This window comes from Anolis carolinensis, chromosome 1 (assembly GCF_035594765.1).
Source record: "Anolis carolinensis isolate JA03-04 chromosome 1, rAnoCar3.1.pri, whole genome shotgun sequence".
Taxonomy (NCBI): Eukaryota; Metazoa; Chordata; class Lepidosauria; order Squamata; family Dactyloidae; genus Anolis; species Anolis carolinensis.
This window is the reverse complement of record NC_085841.1, coordinates 199,029,765-199,056,103: the sequence shown is the minus strand read 5'-3', so window position 1 is coordinate 199,056,103 and position 26,339 is coordinate 199,029,765. Positions and strand designations below refer to the sequence as shown.

General features: G+C 40.1%; 3 protein-coding genes and 1 long non-coding RNA gene across 10 annotated transcripts in view; 3 read left to right on the top strand and 1 right to left on the bottom strand.

Annotated features, from left to right (window-relative positions):
* The window catches only part of blm (BLM RecQ like helicase), a 32,641-nt gene extending 28,333 nt beyond the window's left edge, over positions 1–4,308 (top strand). For all 6 annotated transcript variants that reach the window (XM_062963646.1, XM_062963640.1, XM_062963638.1 and 3 more), the window contains exons 21-23: positions 1,820–1,942; positions 2,394–2,592; positions 4,043–4,308. In XM_062963646.1, coding sequence (XP_062819716.1) covers positions 1,820–1,942; positions 2,394–2,592; positions 4,043–4,190 — 470 coding nt within the window. In that variant the 3' untranslated portion in view covers positions 4,191–4,308. The remainder of the gene's footprint in view (positions 1–1,819; positions 1,943–2,393; positions 2,593–4,042) is intronic.
* On the bottom strand, positions 1,484–7,200 carry LOC134294034 (uncharacterized). Its single transcript, XR_010001016.1, has 2 exons — positions 7,015–7,200; positions 1,484–1,878 (listed from the first exon to the last, which is right to left on the bottom strand). It is a non-coding gene; the product is annotated as an uncharacterized LOC134294034 (long non-coding RNA).
* A 45-nt stretch (positions 7,201–7,245) lies between these two features.
* ormdl1 (ORMDL sphingolipid biosynthesis regulator 1) lies at positions 7,246–21,116 on the top strand. Its single transcript, XM_003217421.4, has 4 exons — positions 7,246–7,393; positions 11,249–11,438; positions 15,878–16,029; positions 19,211–21,116. Exons 2-4 carry the CDS (start codon positions 11,265–11,267, stop codon positions 19,344–19,346), a joined length of 462 nt encoding a protein of 153 aa, XP_003217469.1. The 5' UTR covers positions 7,246–7,393; positions 11,249–11,264; the 3' UTR covers positions 19,347–21,116.
* A 2,913-nt stretch (positions 21,117–24,029) lies between these two features.
* The window catches only part of osgepl1 (O-sialoglycoprotein endopeptidase like 1), a 28,027-nt gene continuing 25,717 nt past the window's right edge, over positions 24,030–26,339 (top strand). The window contains exon 1 of one of the 2 annotated variants that reach the window (XM_062963682.1): positions 24,030–26,329. The gene's annotated coding sequence lies outside the window, so the exon portion shown is untranslated. The remainder of the gene's footprint in view (positions 26,330–26,339) is intronic. The other variant, XM_062963677.1, reaches the window with a different exon arrangement.

Sequence of the window (26,339 nt, the reverse complement as noted above, 5' to 3'; positions counted from 1 at the left end):
CCCCCCTGGCATATAGAGGGATATAGTTTCTGGTTGCTTGAGAGTTGCCATTAAAATGAGATCTAAATTATACTATATCCAATAATAATAATAATAATAATAATAATAATAATAATAATACAGTAGAGTCTCACTTATCCAACACTCGCTTATCCAACGTTCTGGATTATCCAACACATTTTTGTAGTCAATGTTTACAATACATCGTGATATTTTGGTGCTAAATTCGTAAATACAGTAATTACTACATAGCATTACTGTGTATTGAACTACTTTTTCTGTCAAATTTGTTGTATAACATGATGTTTTGGTGCTTAATTTGTAAAATCATAACCTAATTTGATGTGTAATAGGCTTTTCCTTAATCCCTCCTTATTATCCAACATATTCGCTTATCCAACATTCTGCTGGCCCGTTTATGTTGGATAAGTATGTATATTTAAATGTATAATTATGTATATTTTAATGGATATTCTTAATTTTATTGTAATTTTTAATCTTGATGGATTTTTAAATTTGATGACAACTGTTTTTAATGTGTATGGTTATACTGTAAGCCGCCCTGAGTCCCCTGATGGGTGAGAAGGGCGGGGTAGAAGTGATGTAATAAATAAAATAAAAAATAAAAAAGTGAGACTCTACTGTAATAGCAACTCCAAAGGCTATCCAGTCCAACCCTCTTTTGCCATGCAGGAAAAGCACAATCAAAGCACCCCCAACAGATGACCACCCAGCTTCTGTAATACTATGGAGAGGGAGCACTCTATATACTGTAGCAAAAGAAGAACCTTTTCTTTTTCTTTTTCCTGTTATTTATTCATAATAAATAATTTACACAAAATTGCACACAACTACAGTAATATTAACACAAAACTTACAATAAATCAATTAAACAGTCATATATTTTTATACATTTAATCTCGCCGTGCACCCACAACCCATGGGACATGTATTCATATTTAATATTATTGATTCTTATACTGACCTCTTTTTTCAAAATGCTAATACAGTATATGTTGATTTGGTTTTATTCCTTTTTTTTTTTTGACAAATACATTATTTCAAAAAATTAACCAATATTGCTTTGGGTTCCCACAGGGAGAAAAGCAGGGTATAAATAAAGTTAATAATGAAAGGTAAAAGTAAAGGTTTTCCCCTGATATTAAGTCCAGTCGTGACCAACTCTGGGGGTTGGTGCTCATCTCCATTTCAAAGCCAAAGAGCCAGCGTTGTCCATAGACACCTCCAAGGTCATGTGGCCACTGGCATGACTGTATGGAGCGCCGTTAACTTCCTGCCAGAGCGGTACCTACTGATCTACTCACATTTGCATGTTTTCGAACTGCTAGGTTGGCAGAAGCTGGGGCTAACAGCGGGAGCTCACTCCACTCCCCGGATTCAAACCAGCAAGTTCAGCAGCTTAGCGGTTTAACCTGCTGTGCCATTGGGGGCTCCTACTAATAATAATAGTCTCAAAATAACATTTTCATTTATCCCTTTTTGCATTTTATTTCATATGTCGGTCTCTTTCAAGATAAATATATTGCTTTTGTAGAAAGAACACTGTAAGCAGGAGGATAAAATATCATGAAAAATACAAGGTTCTACCATCATGTTGCGTCAACACCTTGACGTTTCTTGGGCTCTGTTCTTCCAATGGCTGCCGATCTGTTGACAGGTCCAGTTCAGTGTTGGTTGTGCTGTATATACAATTCTATGCAGCTTTGCCTGAGGACCGTACCTTCCCTGTGTTATTAATACCTGTTTTTTTTTCACGTGAACGTCAGCCTGTTTTAAACAGTTTTCTTTTTGTCCGCAGAGACGTTGTCTTCGGACCCAGAAGTCTTGCTCCAGATTGATGGTGTCACGGAAGACAAGCTGGAAAAGTATGGAGCAGAAATCATTGCAGTGATGCAAAAGTATTCTGACAAAACATTGCCAGGTGCCGTGCAACTTCCGTTCCGTCCTTAAATTCTCACATGTATTAAAATGCACAGGTTTAACCTTTTTTCAGATGTTAGTTTACCTGGATTATCAGAAATCTGAGGAAGTCAAGTAGGAAACCTCATAGATGAAATGTTTAGCGTCACTTGTGACAATGTGACGTCATGCAAACCATGCACATCCATAGTTTGGTCACTTTTTTGGATTCAAATCCCCCCAAATGGAAATGACTCCTGGGCGCAAATGGAACTTGCATCCCAAAGCGCTGCTCAGATCCCACCAAATTTATATTATGCACGCTATGCAGAATCTTTTATTTAAAGGGTTCCTCAGACTTTCTTCCCTTGTGTAGAAATGGTGTTTTCTGTGCTAAGAGAAAAGGGCTGTTAGGTTTCTGTATGTGCCTCCCAAGAACTGGACACTAAACGGTTTGAGGTCTGTCTCCACAGAGGAACGCCAGCCTCTTCCAACCACAGACCCCGGGAAGAGGCATTACTGCGCTGAAGAGGCTGAAGAGGAGATGGAGGTAACGTCCGGCTACTTCCAGAGCAGGCCCAACCGGGGAAAGAAGCGGAAAAAGCCACAGTTCTTCAAGGAGTCGAAAAGGAAGAAACCTGGGCCTGGAAGGCACCAGTCACATGCAAAGGGGTGCGTTGTTTTCGCTTCTTAATGCCTGTATCCCTGGCTTCACCTCCTTAGCAGTGGTAGCTAAGCTTCCTTGATGTCATTACTAACATATCTACCTGGCGTTGCCCGGGTATTGGCGGGGTCTCTCCTGCCTGCTTTCATCCCTTTATCGTTCCCTTCCCTCTTATCTTTTCCCCTTTCCTTTCTTGTCCCTTCCTCCCTTCCTCTTTCTTTCCTTCCCTTTCTCCCATCTCTAGCTTTGAAAGGGCCTCACAATATCTCCATAGCAACACTAGACTTTCTGTAATTAAAAATACTTAGTTAATTTTTAATATTGGGTTGTGTGTTTTCCGGGCTGTATGGCAAACACACAACAACCTTGTGATTCTGGCCATGAAAGCCTTCGACAACACAATTTTTAGTATTTCTGACAAACACATGGCTGCCTCTGTGGCTCTTTCTTTCCTTCCCCTCCTACACAGGCCACTTTTCTTTCCCAGAGACATCGCAGAGGGCCACTTTGCAAGCCAACCCAGTGGCATCACAAAAGGCCACTGGATTGTCACATTGCAGCAGGCCTTTGTGGTGTTGACAAACATACAGACAGACATTGACCTTTATATATATGATAGATTGATGGGTGGATAGATAAATAGATGGTAGATAGATAGATAGATCAGGCATGGCTAAACTTTAGCCCTCCCTCCAGGTGTTTTGGACGTCAATTCCCACAATTCCTACCAGATAGATACTGGATAGATACTAGCTGTGCCCAGCCACGTGTTGCTGTGGCAAAGTGTGGTGGTATAGGAAATAAAGTATTGAGGAATTGTTGGTAGTTCGTATATGTAATTTCCTTGTTCTGTTTTATTATAACACAGTAATTTTACATATTATATTATATATATTATATTTATAATCTTGTATTATCTGCTTTGAACTGGATTATATGAGGCCCATATAGAATCATAGAATAGTAGAGTTAGAAGAGACCTCATGGGCCATCCAGTCCAACCTCATGCCAAGAAGCAGGAAATCGCATTCAAAGCACCCCCGACAGATGGCCATATAGAATCATAGAATAGTAGAGCCCCTTCTACACAATGGTATAAAATCACCATTGAACTGGATTATATGGTAGTGTGGACTCAAGATAATCCAGTTCAAAGCAGATACTATGGATTATGTGCCTTGGCATTCTGAGTTATATAGCTGTGTGGAAGGGCCTTGAGTTTACACTGCCATATAATCCAGTTCAAATAAGATAATCTGTATTTTATAGGCAGTGTGGGAAAGGCCTAAGTGAACCCTCAGCCATTGTGGTTGAGGGGGTTACTAGGACACGAATTGAGCAAGGCCTAAAGGGGGCGGGGCCTACCCTTCTGACACGTCAAGGGCTCAGGATTCTTCGGTAGGAGTTTAATTGTATCCCATTGAGCGGGTGACAGTTTCCCTTTCTTTGGTTTCCTAGGGGTTGTAATGGCTCCAGAAAAGCACCACCTGGCCCTTCATTGAACGCCTCTCCTGTCAGACCAGGAGGCGGAAGAAGGCCTGGATTCATGGCGCCGCCGAAGCCCCAAAGCAGGCCATACCTGAAGCCTTCTTACTCGCTTCTGTAAGGCTCTTGCTGCACTTGACCATTTTCTATGGACATGGAGCGTGTTGATTTTTGTTTCATCATGTATGTATATGTTATGAGTGACCCACTAATGTTTTAATAAAGACCTTTGGACCGTACTGTAGGAGGGAGTGTTGAATAAGCCTCGGCACTATTCTTTTTGTCCCTTTTCCTCTGCCTTTTCGCCCTGCCAATCCTCGTAGAGCAAATGTGGATAAATGCCGTGTTCTGCCTTTTGTGTCAGTAATGAGAACACGAGTCCTGTCACGGCGCATTAAGAATACACATGTTACCTGAAGTGCCGAGCAAACGGAATTCATTTAAACATTAATCGGCAGGAATATCAAAGTGGGCGGGTGACAGGCTGCAGGGCGCTTTTGGAAGAGGCGGCTGCCATTGCAGAGCTCTAAATCAGAATATATATATACAGTAGAGTCTCACTTATCCAGGACTCGCTTATCCAACGTTCTGGATTATCCAACGCATTTTTGTGGTGAATGTTTTGGTGCTAAATTCGTAAATACAGTAATTACTATGTTGCCTTCCTGCGTATTAAACTACTTTTTCTGTCAAAGTTGTTGTATAACATGATGTTTTGGTGCTTAATTTGTAAAATCATAACCTAATTTGATGTTTAATAGGCTTTTCCTTAATCTCTCCATATTATCCAACAGATTCGCTTATCCAACGTTCTGCCAGCCCGTTTACGTTGGTTAAGCAAGACTACTGTATATGTGTGTGTGTCACCAATTTACAAACATCCCACTTGCAAATAGCTAAGTTAAGAAGGGGGAGAGACAACAGGAAGTGAGAGGAATCTACATTTTAGAAGGGAAATCCACTCCTGGAATAGTTATTTCATGGTAGAAATATGCCTCCACTGAAGTTTTCTCTCCAATCCTTGTTTCCACAACAAGCCAAATTTTTCCAAAATCCTATTACAGGGACAGAAAGTACAGTGGAATCTCCTGAATAGGGGCACGGAGACCACAACAAACTCTATGGGTGTTAACAATTCCATATGCAAACACTGATGGGTCTATGGACCATAATAAAACTGTATGGATGTATGCGATGTAACTGTATGGATGTAAAGCTTTAGATCAGTGGTTCCCAAACTTATTTGGCCTGCCGCCCCCTTTCCAGAAAAAATATGACTCGGCGCCCTCTGGAAAGGGGGGCGTGGCTTAGAGGAGTGGGCGAGGCTCCTCCTCAAGAGGGCGGGGCTGAGCCTTTCCCCTAGTCCAAGATGCAGGGCTGCGAGGGGGAGGTGGGCGGGGCCACAAATGGGCGGACAGGACTGGGATGGGCGGAGTTACGAGCTCTGAGGCAGGGCTGAGCTTCTATCCCTGTCCTGCGGCGCCTGCCAGGACACAGGAGGTGGGGCTAGAGGAGGGGGTGGGGCCTCTTCTCAAGTGCCTGACAGGGCTGAACCTCTATACCCCGCCCCCGTGTTCTAACAAGCAACTCAGGGGAGGTATACAGAGGCTCAGTCCTGTCTCGAGCTCTTGGAAAGAGCCCCACCCCCGCCCTTGAGTCCTAAAATGCCTCTCAGGAGAGGTATAGAAGCTCAGCCCTGTCTCGGTCTCTTGGAAGGAGGCCCCGCCCCCTTCCCTAGCTCCGCCCTCTGTGTCCCAACAAGTGCCTCAGGAGTGGTATAGTTCCTCAGCCCTGTCTCAGGCTCTTGGGAAGAAGCCACAGCCACTCCTCTAGCTCCGCCCCGTTTGTCTTAACAGGTGCCTCAGGTGCTCAGCCCTGTCTCCAGCACTTGGGAAGAGGCCCCGCCCCCATCTCCTAATAGGTGTCATCACCGCCCCCCTGGATCGCTCCAGCGCCCACCAGGGGGCGGTAGCGCCCACTTTGGGAATCACTAGGTTAGACATTCTCAAAGACGTCTAAATATCCAAGTCTTCAATTTCCTCCAGAAGGAGGATAGGATGAGGGCCTTTCTAATCTCCCTGGGGAGGGTGTTCCAAAGTCGGGGACCAACACTGAGAAGGCCCTCTCCCTTGTCTCCACCAACTGTACTTGTGATGGTGGCGAGACCGCAAGAAGAGCCTCCCCAGCAGATCTTAATGCTTATGCAGGTACATGGGGGGGGGGGGGGATGCGGTGGCAGCCAGTGGAGCTGTTTTAATAGGAGTATCCCACCCCCACTCTCTATAATTAGCTCCAGTTAGCAACCTGGTTGCCGACCTCTGCACCAGTTGTAGTTTCCGGACGGGCTTCAATGGCAGCCCCACATAGAGTGCATTGCAGTAATCCAACCTGGATGTAACTAAGGCATGAACCATGGTGACCAAGTCAGACTTCTCGAGGTACGTTCGCAGCTGGCACACAAGTTTTAACTGCAAAGGCCTGAGAATCAAGCACCAGCGGTTTCACGTAGATGTTGAAAAGCAGAGGAAATAATGGAATCTTCCGGGACCACACAGGTCAAAGGCCAGGGATCCCAGCAGGTATCTCTCAGCTTCACCAACTGGGCCAGGAGTCCCAGCAGGTATCTCTCAGCTTCACCAACTGGGTGCTTTCTTAGTTTCCAACAGACCTCACAACTTCTGAGGCTGCTTGCCAAAAATGTGGGCGAAACGTAAGGAGAGAATGCTTCTGGAACATGGCCATACAGTCCGGAAAACTCACAGCAACCCACGGGAGTTGTAGTTTGACGAGGCTTTTAGCATTCTCTGCCAGTACGCTGAGGCCTCACCAAACTAAAGTGGAGACAAACGGCGTGGCTCCCTTACAGTGAAGTTTCCCCAAAGGGTAAACAAAGCGGTACAAGGATGCCATGTGGAGGGATGCCCTCAGTTCTTTGTTTTGTTTACCTCCCTATGAAAGCGACGGTCGTGAAGGTTTTAAGAATGGAAACGGCTGCCAATAAGGACGCGGACGCAGCGTACCTTCCGCGGGCGTGGAGGCTCCTTATCCGCGCCTGGATCAGCCCTCAGGACGGCGCGTTCCAACCCACGCATGCGCACTTGGTGGCCACGGCGGCGGCGGCGGCGCCTGGGCCGCGTGAGCCGAATGGGCGGGGCCGAGGGGGCGGGGCTACTTGTGACCAATCCGCGGCCGCGGCTCCTCACGCGGGGCGACGTTGCATAGCGGAGCGGCCTCAGTGGCAGGGTCGAGCTCGGCGGGGGAGGAAGTATAGGAAGGAGGAAGGCGGCTCTCCGCCGTTTCGGGAACGGCCGAGGTGCCGAAGAGGTACGTACGGAGGGCCCGAGGCTGCGCGTCCTTCTCCCGTTGCTGTTGCTCCTCCCTTCGGGGAAACAATGCCGCAGCGCCACAAAGGCCTCCTCCGCCTCTAGGGCTTCTTTCTGGCCTGAAGGGATCGTCTCCCAGGCCATCTTTTCAGGATCGAATGCCGTTAACGAATGCCGTTGTGGCATCATGGGAGTTGTAGTTTTTGCAAGGTCTTCCGCCTTCTCAGCCAAAGGGTTCCGGGGCCACATTCAAAGCCCCACCCAGGATTCCATTGCAGCTAAAGTGGTGCCAAGCTGGATTCATTCCACAGTGTGGATCAGGCATGGACAAATTTGGGCCCTCCAGGTGTTTTGGACTTCAACTCCCACAGCCTACAATTCAACTCTTAACAGCCTACAATTCCTAACAGCCAGACGAATATGCATCTACACCAGGCATGGGCAAACTTGGGCCCTCCAGGTGTTTTGGACTGTTAGGAATTGTGGGAGTTGAAGTCCAAAACACCTGGAGGGGCCAAGTTTGCCCATGCCTGGTGTAGATGCACATTAACGAATCTGGTTAAACTTCGTTATGATTATTATTATCTTTGTGTTGTCGAAGGCTTTCATGGCCGGAATCACTGGCTTGCTGTGAGTTTTCAGGGCTGTATGGCCATGTTCCAGAAGCATTCTCACCTGGCTTTTTGTCCAAATCTATGGCAGGCATACACAGAATTTGTGAGGTCTGCTGGGAACTAGGGAAATGGGGTTTATATATCTGTGGAATGTCCAAGGTGAGAGAAAGAGCTCTTGTCTGTCAGAGGCAAGTGAATACTTCAATTAATCCCCTTGATTAGCATTGAATAGACCTGCAGCTTCAAAGCCTGGCTGCTTCCTCCCTTTGTTGAGAAGTGTTAGCAGGCCCTGATTGATTCATGTCTGGAATTTCTGTTTTCTGAGTTTGTTCTTTGTTTACTGTCCTGATTTTAGAGTTTTTTTTAATACTCGTAGCCAGATTTTGTCTACTTTCATGGTTTCCTCCTCTCTGCTGAAATTTTCCACATGCTTGTGGACTTCAATGGCTTCGCTGCATAGTCTGACATGGTAGTTGTTAGAGTGGTCCAGCATTTCTGTGTTTGCTGCCCAGGGAAACAGAAAAACAAAGGGAAGAATAATCTCAGCCATACAAAATGTTCTGGGTCAGGTTCAGTGATCTTCACAACCTCTGAGGATGCCTGCCATAGATGTAAGCAAAACACCAGGAGAGAATGCTTCTGGAACATGGCCATACAGCCCAGAAAACTCACAGAAACCCAGTGATTCCGGCCATGAAAGCCTTTGACAATACATTATTATCTTTATTTATATCCCACCTTTCTCCCCTTGGGGGCTCAAGGTGGCTAACATCTATCCACACTAAGCAGTTTAAAAAGAGCAGTACAGAAATGAAAAAAACAAAACAAAACAGTTTGGTAAAAACAATTAAATTACAGCAAATACATTCAAATTGCATTTTTAGAACTCATATGCACCCCCAATACTACCCACACTCCCCAGCTTTCATATAAATGTAACTTTAGAGACTAAGGGCCCTTCCCCACAGCCCTAAATCCTAGAATATCAAGACAGAAAATCCCACATCTGCTTTGAAATGGAATATAGGGCAGCGTGGACTCCGATAACCCAGTTCAAAGCAGATATTATGGGATTTTCTGCCTTGATGTTATGGGATATAGGGCTGTGTGGAAGGGCCATAAGGCTCCTTCTGCACTCTCATATAATCCACATTATCTTTTTTGGACTGGATTATATATCAGTCTACACTGCCATATAATCTAGTTCAAAACAGATAATCTGGATTGTATATGGCTGTATAGGGCCCCTTCCACACAGCTGTATAAAATCCCACATTTTCTGTTTTGAACTGGAATATAAGGCAGTGTGGACTCAGGACCCTTTCATACAGAATATCAAGGCATAAAATCTTACAATATCTGCTTTGAACTGGATTATCTGCCATATATTCCAGTTCAAAGCAGATAATATGGGATTTTATTCAGCTGTGTGGACAGGGTTTCAGTTTGCGAAGGCTTATGCTCCAATTTCTTAATAATCTTCTTCATAAGCCAGTATCTTGATGCCGGTAGCATAAGCCTCTGGATTTAAGTCTCTTTCCTCAGGTGCAGTGAAGTAGATTTTCATCTTTGAAAGCTTGTGCTACCAACAGCTTCAAAAGTGGTACAAGATCTCTTGGTCCATTGTATAATGTCTGTGAGTGAGGAAGCCTTGCAGTAAAAAACAAAGCTATGAAACCTCTGAGGATGCATGGGTGAAGCATCAGGAGAGAATTCTTCTGGAACATGGCCATACAGCCCGGAAAACTCACAGCAACCCAGTGATTCCGGCCATGAAAGCCTTCAACAACACACTGAAGTTGTAAAAGCTGAATTTTTAAATATATATTTATGTCTCATCTACATATTGTATTCTTGTGATTAAACCAGTTCTCTGCTGATGTTGTATTGGGGCCTAGTGCCCTAAGCATTTCCAGGTTGGTCCATTAAAAAATGTAACTTGCCGGACATTGTACTTGACATCACAGCTTTAATTGTACATGGATCCTGGTGAGTTTGGAATTGTAGTGACTGACATTCAAGTCAATGTAACTTTCATTACATTAAAAGCCTGCTGATTCACCAGTAATACTCATGCTTGCACTCATTTGTCTCCTGGGTTGTGATCTCATTGTTCTTTTTCTTTCTTTTTTGGACTGGGAGTATGTTCTTAAGGACCAAAGTGTCCTCTGAATATTCTTTGCTTCAGAAAAAGGGTTGAGGGTTGGATTGAAGACATACACAGAAGGTGGATTGATATGTACATATGACAAGAAGCAGGCTGATTCTAGGTTTTCATCTGATCTCAATACTCAACCTACTTTGTTAATGTGTTAAAACAGTTGTGGAAAATCCATTGTCCCTTGCTCTCTCTCTGTTCTTGTCTCTCCAAAATGGGAAGTATTATATTCTGAGCAACAGCTGTCTAGTTCTCCTTAGCATACCCTTTTTTATATCTATATAGCAGAGCTTTTCAAACTCTGTTTTGACATGTTAGTGTGTCAGCTGCAATGTGTAGGTGGGTCATGCAACAAGAAATGTAACAAGAAATGACAAAAATTTTGGAAATACATGTTGTCATACAAATAATATATTTCAAAATATAAATGAAAGATTTTCATGAGATATTTGTGTCTTCATACATTTCATTGTTATAAATGATCTATGTGGCCATATCTCTTCTAAGGTGTTGATTTAAGCTCTGGTTTGCTGATAAAACTGAATTACTGTGTCAGAAAATGATGCCAGTCTAAAATGTGTGTCACCAACATGAACTGTTTGGAAAGCTCTGATATATAGCATAAGTGGGCATTATGCTGTTCTCCAGATGTACCAGGACTGCATCTCCCATCATTGTTAATTAATAAAGCCAGTGGAGAGTGAATTTGAAACCCACAAGATTTGGAGGAACCCAAGTTGTTTGACTCCTTTCAAATAATTTTACATTGAAATGTATTGAGCCTTCTTTATTGCTACCTCTATGTTTAAATAGCATTCTGATGTTATGCTCCAGTTTTGAATATTCCTGGACAGGGAACTGAGTGTGTTCATTGTCCTGAAAACAAATAAAAGTGTTAAGAAAGAAGGTTGTAAATAAAGAATCTAGAACAGCCTGTGAAGTTTTTCACTGTAACATGCTGAGCAATATTTATACAGTTGTTACTTTCAAGGATTACCCATAATCTGATAATGGAATAAAAATATAATGAATATTCATGGTGCATATTCTTGTAACATTTTTCTTCCACAATATTATTTTTCAGATTGGTTTTTTAAAAAATGAATGTCGGGGTTGCCCACAGTGAAGTCAACCCCAACACAAGGGTGATGAATAGTAGAGGGATGTGGCTCACATATGCTCTTGGCGTTGGCTTGCTTCATATCGTCTTGCTCAGCATTCCTTTCTTCAGCGTTCCAATTGCCTGGACCTTAACGAATGTTATTCACAATTTGGTAAGTACCCTATTTTGAGACAGAGGGGATTAGTTAGACATCTTTCTAGGTAAAAAAAAGAGGGAAGGCAGCTTTCTCAGAAACGAATCTTCCAAATGTGTTGTTATCTCAAGCTCTGAATAATTACAATAAATTGTTACATTCTTTTTTTTACCATTTTCAAAACCTGAAATCAAAAAAAGTGTTTGCTGATAAATGTAATGTATAGCAGAAAAAGGTGCACTGTGTGGCCATTACAATTGCTGCCTGCTTAGAATTCTTTCTTTAAAAACAAAAATGTTAAAAGAGTACCAAAGCTTTCAGCAATGGAAAAGAAAACCTTGGGGGTGCATCTATGCTGTAGAATGAATCCACTTTAACTGTCTTGGTTAAATGCTATGGAATCATGAGGGCTGTAGTTTGACTAGTCCTTGAGCTTTTTCTGCCAAAGAGTGCAGATGCCTCACCAAACTACAAATCCCAGGATTACATTACATTGAGCTATGACAAGTGAATTACAGATCATATCCCTCAAATAGGGGTGCTTTGGCTCAGCACTATTTTATTTACTATATTTATACTCTGCCCGTCTCACCCTGAAGGGGACTCAGGGCAGTTTACAAATTGGCAACACTAAGATTATCATATTACTTGAATCTAATGCGCATCCTAATTTTGGCAAGGCGATTTATCCTGAAAAGGTGAGCGATAGATTTGGGTAAATATGGTAATTGCTAATGATATTTTTTTCTTTCTGTACAGTTCCAAGGAGGTGGATATAAAATGCTAGAATTTTATTTGGATTTCTTTTCTACTACAAGAGCTCCCAAATGGATTACAAAATAATAGAAATATTGGATGGGATTCAGTGCTGTCATACCAGGATCTTCACTGCACTTAAAATTTTATCAGGCCTCTGGAACATCAGTAGCTACCGTGTTTCCCCGAAAATAAGACCTCCCCAAAGAATAAGACCTAGCAGGGTTTTGGGGGGATTGCCAAATATAAGGCCTCCCCTGAAAGTAAGACCTAGCAACTAAGGCTGCAGCAGAGTTCCATTGGGAAGCATGGCTGCAGGGCAGAAGCAGCACTCATTCATACACCGGAGGGAGGGAGGGAAAGTGCTTGCTCCCTCCCTGCCTTGCCTTGCCTTGCCTTGCCTGTCCTCCAGCCGAGGCTTGAAGAACCTTACGTGGCTGCTGCCGTTTCTTCCTTCCGTCTCCCTTCTGGCCATGCTGCCTTGCTTCCCAGAGGCTTCTGATTGGCTCCTGGAGCCCGGGCAAGGGAGGGTGGGAGGGAAGGAAGGAAGAGGGCTTTCCACTCCTCCCCAAGGCTTCGCTCCTTAAAGGTACAGGACGCATTGGGATTCTCCTCTCATCTTCCTATCCTATGCCATGAAACTGATTATTTTATATTATTATTCTATTGCCATATTATTATCATCATATTCTGTTACTATTATTATATCCCATTATTATATTATCCTATTAATATATTTTAAATCATTATATTATATTTTTCTATTATTATTATATCATTATATTATTATTCTATTATTATTCTATTATATTTTCATATTATTATATTATTATTCTGTTATTATTAAATTCCATTTTATATTACCCTATTAATATATTTTATATCATTATATTCTATACTATTATTCTATTATGTTATATTATTTTATTATTATTAGCATATTCTGTTATTATTATTATATTCCATTTTATATTATCCTATTAATATATTTTATATCATTCTATTCCATTCTATTATTCTATTATATTATCCTATTATTATATTATGCTATTCTGCTATTATATCCCATTATTATATTATCCTATTAATACCATATTATTATCATTTTCTGTTATTATTATATCCTATATTATATTATCATTTTATTATTATAGTATATTATATTATTCATCATTCATGACTACATTGAAACTAGAATAGAGAGAAATCAGCATGGAAACCTTGTGAAACCTAAATTGCAAGAGGTACCATAGATTGTTGTACATGTAAATAATGGTAGTAACAAGAAATTCTTGATAGGATTCATAGTTTGTCTGTTATGCTGGTTTGTGATGACAACTACTTTACAATATATAATAAATGTTCATTTTGTTGTTCAACAATAAATGTGAGCTCTTCTTCATGGAAAAATAAGACATCCCCTGAAAATAAGACCTAGTGCATCTTTGGGAGCAAAAATTAATATAAGACCCTGTCTTATTTTCGGGGAAACAGGGTAGTTTTTTCAAACTATAGCTGTGTGAGCATTATTGCCCTCTTCTAAGTGACCTTACCTCCCAATGGTTTGAGCAGTGAAAATGCAAATGCCACCTGGACCATATTCTCTTTGACTAAACCCAGAACTGCAAATGAGATGCCCTTTAGTAGGCAAGTGCAAGATACACAGGAAATAATGAAAATAAATCCACAAAATATTACTATTTTTAGAGTTTTAAGTCTGTGTAAATGTAGGTGCAAGTGCTATTTAACTTTTTGCTGCTAATTTAACTAGACATACATTAATCAAATGATTATGTACAGAGATTATTAAGTATAGTTACACATGTCAATCTTAAGTCTACAAACACTTAAAGTGTTGTATGGCATCATTAGCAGGCATGCAGGCAATATTTCAGTGAGGAGTGATATGACAACCACATTCCTATAGAGAAAAAGTTGCAGTCTCAGAACCTAAGTCTGCCTTTCCATTAGAAAAGACTGACAGTCATGCTGACACATGAGAACATATAATATTGTGTGGGAAGGCATCTCTTTAATTAAAACTAAGCTGCCAGCTAAAGTGGCTATTTATTTTATATACCATCACTACTTAACAACTGAAATTTACAACTTTTAATACAGTAAGTTACCTTTGGGCATCTCAAAGAATGGGCTGTACTATTAATTAATTATCTTGGCCAGCATTAATACTGAATGGTTACATAGCTTGTGTAGGAGCAAACACCTTATTTTTAGAAAGCTCTATAGTTATGTGATTTATTTTGCCTTCTTACAGAGAACCCAAAACTGCTTATAACTGTTAAAACAGGATACAGCTAAAGACCTGATAATAAAAAAGTTAAAATACAAGGAAACAGGCTGTCATATTAAAACATGAATTTAAAAACTATTGAGTCATTTAAAATGTGACAGTAAAGATTAAAAGACAACATAACTAACACTTGCCATTAGAAAAATGCCATTGTCATTGCTCCCGCTAGAGCTTCCTCAAGCAGTTTGCTTTGCTTTGTTGCAAGGTAGCCCTGGGTGTGATTTACATGAACTCCAATTACGTGTAAATCTGTATGATTGCTCTAGGCTTACAATTTATTTTCTATCTCTTCGGGTGTAGCTCTTGCTTGCTCTCATACCACTATGTAACAATATTTGAAAAAAATGTTCCTAGTTTGAAGCTGTTATTTCCTGTTTAATTGTGCAGTACTTACTTTGAAAGTAGTTGTTATACTCCAGAAACTTTGTTTTTGTGACTGAGGGTGGTACTATAGCACTTTGTAATTTTCCTTAATGAAAACATGTAATTTTTAATCTTTGTGCAAAGTTTTTGCAGTTTAATAAACATTTTCCATGTTTTCATGATAGAACCAATTAAAAAATGAAACTTATAATCCAAGAACAAAAATTGTGCCACATAGTGTAGTTGTCATCATTCCTCCCATAGTAAAGGTGTTTGTCCTAGCTTGTAATTTATAGATCAACATAATTTGGCTAATAGTCCCTTGCTGACAGTACACATTGCTTACTTGGGATGCACATTGAGTAATGTTTATTATGGTTCCACCCATAAGTGTACTAAGTTTTATGCTTAATCCAAAATGAACGGTTTTTGTTTTTTGTGGTGTATCAGTGTCCCTTTTTCATTGACACATTATCTTTAAATCAATGTACTCCTGCTTATTAGGGTTGCAACCCTTGCTCTAGGTTGTACTGACTTGTGTGTGGTTTGTAATCTCATCCTGAGTATGTCTGTAATTTAGAATCAAATCCAGTCTCCCAAATCCAGAAAAAGGGAGACTGATAAGAGTTTTTATGTTCAACTTCCATTCCATGGCTAGGGATAATAAGATTGTAATTAAAAATACCTGTAGTGGGCTACAGAAATGAAAACTGATGTGCTGTAAAGTTACAATTTTTGTACAAGGTATACAGTCCTTATTTTAATAATTATCTGAATTTTCAGTCTAAACTGCTAGCGAAGGCAAGCAAACCTAAAGCAAATTAGGACAAAGGGGTAAATTTTTGACAGTGACCTCTATATAAGCATTCCTGTCTAATCATGCAGCAGTTATTTATAAATCTTAGAGCAAAATCCTGTCTTAAGTCAGCAATAGTATTTAATGTTTCAAATCCCTTGGTCATGGATTTCCTTATGCAGCTGTGATGAAATTGCGTGTTACCCAGTTTGCCTTTCTTCTTCTTCACAGGGAATGTATGTGTTTTTACATGCAGTAAAAGGAACACCTTTTGAAACACCTGACCAAGGCAAAGCAAGGCTACTGACACATTGGGAGCAGCTGGACTACGGGGTACAGTTTACATCCTCACGAAAATTCTTCACAATCTCTCCAATAATTTTGTAAGTTTAAACGTTTTATTATGGGAGCATTTGTGGTCTAAAATGTCATAAAAATAACTGGATAAGGCAAGTTGATGCTATATTAAGTGCAAAAATACTTAAAATATGTGTATTATTATTGATTTGTTTTTTATAAAGTGAGAATGTATTTTTTTTTTACACAGTTAGGATTTTTGTAATGGCATAATTAACATCATTTTAAGGTTAAGCAAGTAATCCTGCAAAAAAGGGGGAAGCATTTTGCAGAACTCAAATCTCCATGACAACTGTTTTCCAGTAGGCTTAGTATCTCCTATGGTTTTCTTTCAGCTTTGCATACTCCTTTTCAGTAAGTCATCTGAAGTTCTCAAACATTTCATATTTCTTAATTGGCTTCATACTACAGCAGACCATTTTGCCTTTTATAAAAGTAGATTACTATTTGTTTAAAGAGAAAATAGCTGGTTAAAATTTCTGTGGCACTTTAATTTAAAGTGTTATTTTGTGACTTATATGATACAATTAAACCCAATTGGCAATTTGAATAAAAGACTATACAGGGACTGCTGTGTTGTACTATTGGTGAAGTATTTTTAACTATGTAACTGGTAGAGCTTTTATGTTTCCAGCATAGAAGCTGAAATGACAGAAACGAGATCAAAGACTGTGGATCTGGGAATGAATCTCATTATAAAATAGTAGAACGTAAGACAGTTATGATTTACAAGCTGCACACAAAGAATAAAAGATCTATTTTTGCAGCCTTACACTAATTCAGACTACCTGAATAATCATTTTCATGGGCAGAACAAAGGGACTCAATTGCCTCTCCTAAAAACCTCTGGGATAGCAGCAGTTTAGCTTGTAAGCACATTGCAGTGCATCCTGAGACTATTCAGCACCCAAATGTTTGTAAAGCAGACATGGACATTCAACCACTTTGCTCCCCCCCCCCTTTTGGGGCACATTTCAGGCAGTTCATTCAACCTCTAGAGCGGTAGTTCTCAACCTGGGGTCCCCAGATTTTTTGGCCTTCAACTCCCAAAAATCCTAACTGGCTGGGATTTCTGAGAGCTGTAGGCCAAAAACATCTGGGGACCCCAGGTTGAGAACCACTGCTCTAGCGGGTTTTGATACAGAGAATTGGTTACAGATCCATCATAGTTTCCCGTCTCTGTCTTAGGGTGACATTCAACATTGCATTGCTAGAGCAATGGAACTTGTACTTCCCTCTGTTCGGCCCTCCATTTGCTTCAGAGCACTTCTGCTAGTTTATGCAAACAACGATTTCTTTTTCTAGAAAATGTAAAAAAAAAATCTACTGATAGCTAAGTTATAAGCATCTACAGCCATAAAGACTCCTAATTAAAATTTCCTTCTCTTTAATCTCCTATATTTAAAAATAAAAACCCTTAATGAACTATGAAGTGACTGCTGGGTCCCAAACCTGGGACAGACTTCCCATGGGCTTATTAACGCAACTGCTTTGTGTTACCAAATAAGAAGGATACTCTATGGACAGTCTGTTTTGTTTCCGCATCCAAATCATGGCCCTGAAATACATGGAATGATGCAGGATCTTGTCGCTTGTTTAGATAGTTATGAAGGGACTTGAAATATCTGTATATATTTGTTTTAGATTGGTGGTTTTTGAAGTCATATAGTTATGAGCATATGCTTTACACCCCCAATGTAGCTGTTGGCTCACCTAAAACAGTGGTTCTTAACCTGTGGGTCCCCAGATATTTTGGCCTTCAACTCCTAGAAATCCTAACAGCTAGTAAATTGGCTGGGATTTCTGAGAGTTGTGGGCCAAAACACCTTGGGACCCACAAGTTGAAAATCACTGACCTACAAGTTCATCAGGTGGCTGTAGGAAAGTCACTGACTTTGAGCCTTCGCTTCCCTCACTCCCTTCCCTTCTCCATCTGCTCATTGTCATGACATTTGAAACAATGCCTTTCATGTGCATTGCTCACTGAGAAAAATGCTTCATATAATGACTTGGTACAGCCATAAGTATTTATTAATCTGGGTGTAGCAGAATGCTGACATGCGAACTTTGTTTGCATGTGCTTGCTTTGCACCAGGATAAATTTAACAAATCCTTATTCCATTGAGGAAAGAGTGTGTAGTTTATCTGTCATAAACACCATACATAACCCTTCATTACTTTCTTACTGATTGCAGTGTTTGGAAGTTGCTTTCAATGGAAATTAAGTCATTAAACTGCTTCGCTGATTTGAATAAGTAGCTGAGCAATATTTCAGTGAAATATGACTCATCTTTCCAAAAGTTCAAGTGTTTAAGCTTTAGGAAGGAAGTCCTTGAGGCCAAAGATGGGAGAGCCTCTACATTCCATTTGAGGACATAAAGTATAATAAACCTGCTAGGCTTAACGATGCCATGGGACTCATTGTTAAAAGTAGAATGTGATAATTATAGTGCAGATAATGCACATATCTGGAGTTGCTCAAGAGGAGACTAAAACCATAGGCTCTGCAAAATTAGGACTACTGTACTTGGGGAAATCAGGCCTAAATACAATCTTTCAACGCAGGTCAAAAACTGGTGGATAAATCACAATACAATAGAAATATTTGTTCATCTCATGTTCATGATGCAAGGGAAAAGTGAAATTAACCATTCACCTCTGCCTTACAGGGAATGTTATTTGACATTACTGAAATCCTCCAACTTTAAACCATTATGCACAGCAAATGGAACTGCAACAATAGGAAATGTTTTGTCCCCGTTGTTTTTTCCTCCTGCTGTAGCGTCTGTGGCACGCTCTCTGACTTTTCCAGCTGAACTGGTTACAAACCAACCAAATTACAATTACAAACATTCATAGGAGTCACCAGAAGTATCTTCTGCCAATTGCACACATATCTGATTCTGATCCACTATTTTTCAAAGTCACATTTCAATGCCAAAAAGTAATTAATGCTTTTCATATAGTAAAACTTCATTGCCTTTAATGAATACTATGTGTTGTGAAAAACAACAAAACTTTTAACCATTTGCATATCTGCTTTGATTTTATGTTTGAGAATATTTTATGATATTGAATTTTTTGTTTGCTGATAATTGGTATGAAATTAATAACTCACTGCCTTTCTTTCATCTAGAAAAAACATCTTTCCTTTCTGACCTATTCTGAACCTTCTCCCCAATAATGCTGTCTCTTCTTTTTCTGCAGGTATTTCCTAGCAAGCTTCTACACAAAATACGACCCAGCACACTTTATCCTAAACACGGCTTCTCTTCTGAGTGTGCTTATTCCCAAACTGCCACAGCTTCATGGAGTCAGGATCTTTGGCATCAACAAGTACTGAGTGAAATATGAAGTGGGAGCAATCTGACCAAAACATGGCGTAACTGGTGGTTTTCCTTGGTGGAAAGAACAGTTCGTAGCGCCACTTCTCTAGTAATCTACCACGAGATTTTCTACTCCTAAGATGTAAATGCTGTTCTTTTAAAGCTGTGTGGGAGAGAAATAGACTTTCTAAAAGATATTAGTGGTCTACTTCAGAGAATAGGCCTCAGGAGCTGGGCAGGCCTGGCTGTATTGTGTTAGAGCTAACAAACAAGTGGCAAATGTGGGTATGGTTAGTTTGAAAAATAAACATAATGTATCACAAATAAGTCAGCTGTAATAAGTAGAAAGAAAGGAAATGCTTTAGTTCTCCATTTAACAGGTTGGTGTAGTTTAGATTCCGTAAAGTAGCCAGTTATTTGCTTCTTGAGTGGTTTTGCTTTCTCTTTTGAGATCCAGGATTTTCTGTATTACCAGGTTAACATTAAACATGCAATTTGCTGTGAGTGGATTGTAATGGAGTTCACGCCTTATCTATTCATGTGACCTTTAATCGCAATGACTTCTCCAGTTTTGGATGTCAAAACTAGGGGAATGTTACTCTGCTTTTAAGCCTTCCTTCTGTATCAGTTTAGATGGATCAGTATTATTTTGCTGGTTTTTGCAGACAAAGCTGATCATTCCAAAGTGGTTACTACAGAATGCTTGAAAACTACAAACCACTCTCTCTTTTAGGTAGGAATTGAGCTCCTTTCTATATTTGCTTTCTTCAAAGAGCCGGGCTCCTGAAGAAAAAGAAAGCTTGCCACCTCAAAAGCCAATGCAGATAGCGAAATCCCTAGCTAAATAGCTCATACAAAAGAGGTGCAGTCTTTCTTGTTAGTAGAGATGTCTCAAGTGATAAATGACATCTTTGATGCTTCTGGGAATCTTCATATGATTGGTAACTTAGCTAGCAAGTGATGCTTATGTGGTGTTTTATTAGATTTCTGCATCTAAGGTTAAGGGACTCATTTGGTTTCTTTTCCTTTGTGCCACACATCTGAGTTTGGAAGCTTTTCAGAAGGTGATGAAGTGTGTTTAGCAGATTTTAAGAGCTTTGGTGAGATAAATTGCTTAACTTAAGAATGTCAAGGTCCTACTTTCAATGTGGGGGTATAACAAACATGTCTGGTATTGAAGTGTGGAGGGACATTGTGACATTTCATGTGTCTCTTCAGGATATAATGTTTGAGTGTAATTGCAAGAAAAGGCATGTGTTTTCACCTATGGAATTGGAAGTTGTTGTGATTTGCTAGAAGACAAGGACTTTTAATATTACACTCTGTCTCATTGTACTCTTTGGTTCGTGCCTGCTTCTCTGCTAAAAAGGCTCTCGAATTCAAGCCAGTAGTGATTTAGCCTTCAAAGTAATAACTGGTTATTTTCTAGAAATCATCTTTCTTTTTGTTCTTCTTCCTCTGTGGAAAGTATTTTTAAACAATGTTTTATATTAATAAAGTGGCTGACTTTGATTGATTGTATGAACGTAATACATTGTAAGGGCAGTTCACTGTACCAAAAAGTTGAAAGCATAACAAATCACTGTTATGCTTTTGTAAATAGAATAATTGTATTGTAGGGTAAGTGTTTGAAACACTACATCAGATGTATGGAGAAGCAAATGAGTAGCTTTTTCAACAATAATAGAAGATGTTGTTGTGGTTCTGTCTATTCTGACATTCCTCCACCTCCACCCCCAATCTGATTTATGTAGTTTCCCCAATTAAAATTATTTGTCCTGAGAAAAGCCTTTGCTTTATTTTTAACCAATCAAAGCATTGTGTTATTTCAGCTTCTTGAGCGAATTAATTGGTTTATCAAAGAGCATCTGGTGTTAATATCAAAACGTTTTACTGGGATTAATTGCTTCTGATAGAGCCATCTAGATACAGTTCCTTATGAGATGTGGATACAATTTAAATTACAATTACTAAACTCCCAATTATTTCTACCTGCCATTGACATCTTACCTGTTATTCAACCTGTGAGTTGAATAAATCATGTATAAAAATCCTGATTTAGAGGTTTCTTCACTTTTTGCTTAGTTCATTTTTGATTCCGCTCTCTGACTAATAAAATTGAGGAAGTAATGATATAGTAAAATCCATCAGCCATGTCCAACTGGACAACAATTTCACTGTTTGTAGTTCATTTGTATAATAATACAAGATTCTTCAGTCCTTGTGACATTCAGTCCTGTAAAACGGGATCACACATTCATCAGAGAACATAAGCTTCCTTCTTTCTTCAACTTGTGATAGAAGAACGCTTTCAGACAGATTGAGTAGAGAATGAGAAATCTACTGTAACAAGAAAAGAGGATATTACAAATCCGGAGGAAAATCCCTTCTGTGCAGTCCATCCAACATTCATTATGCATTAAGCAAGGAAACATTTTTGGGAATTGATATAACCTAGAAGCCATTTGCTTATGTCAAAGTGTAGGGTCAACATGATCTCATCATTGTGTGTTTGTATAGGAGGTTTGCCTCTTACCCAATATCCTCATAGCCATTGTGTTCATGCTTTTAAAAAGGAGTAGCTAAGAGCTATACACTGTATAATATAAACACAGTTAAGTCATGTTTCATAACTAGGGTTTATAGAATATTTATATATTCTAATGCAATGTGCTTTTCCAGAGTGAAGTGACAAACTTTTCGAGTAATCTTCCAAATAATTCACTTTCTTACAATGGTATCCTAATTATTGTTTACCTACAGATGCACTTCATAAATTGAAATTTGAGGGGGTGAACCCAGTGCAAATCTGCTTTCTCTGAGATTACTACACTGATAGGTGCATATTTTACAAGCTGAGTCTGGTTATTATAATAATTCAAATACAAAATTGAACTATGTTTAAAAATGAAATGCTAACATGTTTTCACTATATAGGACATAAATTTCAAAGGAGGTAAAATATTTATTTTGAACACACTATTTTTTAGCCTAGATAAAATAGTGGGCTTGTGGTTCACCATAAATTCAAGTACTACACCAAATATGGTGTGCATTTATCAATATAATGTGATTTGAAGCAGAGGAATTCATAACGAATATTCTAGGAAAAGTGTAAACGTTGTATTTTATGATCTTTTTGTTCAAAATTTTTGTGGGGAATCTTTGGTCCTAAAACTCCCACAATCATTATCACTGAACATGCTCAGTCGGTTGTTATGAGGTCAAAACTTATGGAAGTATAAAGGTTCCCCAAGCCTGCAGTATAGACAACAAACCATAGGGTATATCTATGTTACACACTTATAGCACTTTGGTACCACTTTAACTGTAATTATTCAGAATTCCGTAGTTTCATGAAGCATTTAGATTTCTCTGTGGGAGCTCTAGTTCTCTCTCTTGGATTACAGCAAAGAACTCTGGCAGTTAAAGCTGTATCAATTTTTATAATTGTGTAGCATACATATATTTGGCTGGTTTACAACAGAACACTTTTGATTTATACGCTTCTGACTCTGCTGCTTGATCTACTGTTACTTACAAAACAGCCTTATGGTTACATAACATATGAGGCAATGGTTGTAGGAGTGTGGTAAATGCAAGGACAAAGGAAAGAAAGTTGCCTCTTCTTTCGAAGAAAAAATTGAGAAATGTTCTCTGCTCTTCTATTTTTCCCTCCTTGCTAAAAATGGGTTCCTTCTTCAAGGCCTGTGCAAGGGATTGCTCCTTCTGCTTTTAGCAAAGGCAAAACTGGTAGCAATGTTGGTCTGTTATGAAAAAAAGCCTTGTAACAAAAGTTGTCAGGAAATTATATCTGCCTCCCATTGTTGTCTTCCTGTTGACAGGCCTTCTATTTTATTCAGTTGGGCTTCTGCCAAAAGGCCCATAAAGAGGCCTTTAATAGATTACTGTGCTTTTTATGGTTTTCCATGTAAATTGCTCTTTTATCATCTTGATTTTTTGTGGTTTTAATATGCATTGTTTTTGATGCTACTGTGAGCTGTTTTCAACCCCAATTCTGGGAGCATATAGGTGAAATACATATTTTAAAAGAACTCATAAAATCAGCCCAGTTATCATAATTTCCACAATTATTATTTGTGCTAGTCACTACTTGATGTTTTAGGTAGCCCTAATCCATGTAGTCATGCCGGCCACATGACCCTGGAGGTGTCTACGGACAACGCCGGCTCTTCGGCTTAGAAATGGAGATGAGCACCAACCCCCAGAGTCAGACATGACTGGACTTAACGTCAGGTGAAAACCTTTTCCTTTACCTTACCTTTACTAATAAAAGCAACTATGTAAATCTGTCCTGGTGCATAATTTTTGCTGAAGACATAAAGCACACAATAGGGAGACATAGACGGTTCAGGTCCAGGCTATTTGGCTGGCCACATCCCTTGTATAAATCTTCCCTGGCCCTGAGATCTTCAAGGGAGACCCTTCTCTTGGTCCCACCTCCATCTCAAGCTCGGTTAGTGAGAACAAGAGAGCAGGCCTTCCTTTTCAGTGGCCGCCCCTCGACTCTGAAGCTTCCTTCCCAGGGAAGCCATAATGGCCCCCTCCCTGCTGTCCTTCCAGTATATTTTAAGTTGTACTGAAATGCTTTTAGTTGTGAGCTGGTGTGGAGAGAAAAAGTGGGATATAAATATTATAATAGCTACATTATAATAGCTATTATAATAGATACAACATTATAATAGCTTCCCATTCAAATGGGGCCAGGAAAGAGTGCACTTTATCACCCTGTCTAATTTATACACTAAACATATAAGAAAAGCTGGATTGAACATTAACATTTTAAGAAATTGTATGTAGATTAAACCACACTACTAGCAGAAAAAGCAAAGATGAGAACAAAAAAGACAGGGGTTACACCTGACATCCGCCGGGAAGTAGCAACCAGCAATGAAAGGACCAAGGCATTGACATCTCCAGCCATCTTTTGTTATCCTCTGGGTATCAGCCAGCATGCCAACGCCTTAAATCAAGAAACAGCTTTCTATGATCTACAGAGATACTTGCAGGAGCACCTCAGCAAGCGAGAGTTCAAAAGTGGCAGGCTAAAACCCCAAAACTCATCCAGTGGCTTGTTTATTTTGTGTCAAAGCATTGCATAAATAAATAATTATAAAACTGATAAAAATAGGGGGAACACAAGTGGCTAAATAATTTTAGACCAAAATGGGCAACAGCGACTGCATTGTCTGTGCATGAGGCAGGGCATTGTGGGTAAGCATACAGTTGCACAAGGTGGAGGATTTTTGTAGGTAGTGCCATCTTGCCAGGTTGTCTTTTGATCTGCGCACTCTGCTTCTGAGACTGTTCAGGGACTTCAAAGTTGCCCATTCCTGGTTTGCCCCAGGAGGAAGATCTTGTGGGGACCATCCAGTTGGGATTGCCTGATTTTGCTACCCTCAGGGATATTCTTGCTGTTGCTGAGGGAAGGAGTGGTGGTTCTCATGAAACTTTCCCTTAATTTAAGTCTACTGGAAGGAGGCTGATAGCCATACAGTGGGTGGCTTTCACAGTGTTCAACCTTATTTCTCTTGCAATTGGCAGCAACTTCCCGTTGCTCATCAAGGGTGGCAATGTTAGCTAGCTTATAAAGTCTATCAACAGGTATAGGTTTAAGACATCCAGTGATTATTCAACATGTTCATTCAGTGCTATATTCACCTGCTTCGCGTGGGCTGACTTGTGCCAGACAGGGCGGGCATACTCAGCAGTTGAGTAAGACAAGGCCAGGGCAGATGTTCTTACTAATTTTGGTTCTTATTAATAATTGATGATCTTATTAATCAGTGGCTGAGACCGGATGAGAAACTCCCTCCTGGACACACAAAGGACTGGGCGACTTGGAAGATGCCACACGAGATGCAGAGACAACCTTAAGAAATCAGGCTACAAAGTGAAGTCCGCGACACGCGAGTGTAGAGAAGCGACATGCGAGCGTGAAGCACAAACCACAGACCACCTACTACAATGCAGCCTGGTGGCACAGTGTGTTAAAGTGCTGAGTGGCTGAACTTGTGGACCAAAAGGTCCCAGGTTCAAATCCCGGGAGCGGAATGCGCGCCCGCTGTTAGCCCCAGCTTCTGCCAACCTAGTAGTTCGCAAACATGCAAATGTGAGTAGATCAATAGGTACCGCTCCGGCAGGAAGGTAACGGCGCTCCATGCAGTCATGCCGGCCACATGACCTTGGAGGTGTCTATAGACAACGCCGGCTCTTCGGCTTAGAAATGGAGATGAAATGGCATAAGGAGATTTGGGATATTGCGATAAATGACAAATTGACATGTAATATTAAAATTAAAAGTGGGTTATTTAAAAAGGATGATTTTGGGAAAATATGGGGAAAATTTATAGAGTTTGTATACGTAGAAGGAAAGGGGGGGAAACCTGTAAAAGAAACAATGGAATTTTGGAAATAAATATTGTAATTGGCTGGTCTGGGGTGAAGGGATAGCACTACGTGAAGGGTAACAAAAGGTAAATAATAGGAGTATGTAATATAGTTAGAGAGTGAAAATACCATAGGAGCTATGATATACATAACTTTGTATTGCAAATATGTTAAAGAATGTATAAGTTTTAATAAAAAAAATAAAAAGAAATGGAGATGAGCACCAACCCCCAGAGTCAGACATGACTGGACTTAACGTCAGGGGAAACCTTTACCTTTACCTTAACCGTATTCTCAATTCGCTTCTGACACCATAAATAAATAAATGGCCAATGCCAGGATTCCCTAGCAGTCAAAGTGGACTAGCAGCACTACAAGTATAAATCCCTTACTGTGACTGAGAGTCAGCAAAGGCTCTACTTTTGGTTGAACTTCTATCTACTGAAGGAAGTTTCACTTGAGCCCCTGAAAATTCTATTGGTCCGTCCTCGCTCACGTGGTTTCAAAAGAGAGGGGAGGGGGGAGCGTCGCCGCGAGCGTCCTTTCTCCGTGTTGTCATTTCACCCACTTAGAACCCAAGCGGCGCGAGGTAATGAGAA

Coding starts and splice junctions, on each gene's coding strand:
- ormdl1 (XM_003217421.4), top strand. CDS start 11,265: ATGAATGTCGGGGTTGCCCACAGTGAAGTCAACCCCAACACAAGGGTG. Junction 11,439..15,877: donor CGAATGTTATTCACAATTTG/GTAAGTACCCTA, acceptor TCTTCTTCACAG/GGAATGTATGTGTTTTTACA. Junction 16,030..19,210: donor ACAATCTCTCCAATAATTTT/GTAAGTTTAAAC, acceptor CTTTTTCTGCAG/GTATTTCCTAGCAAGCTTCT.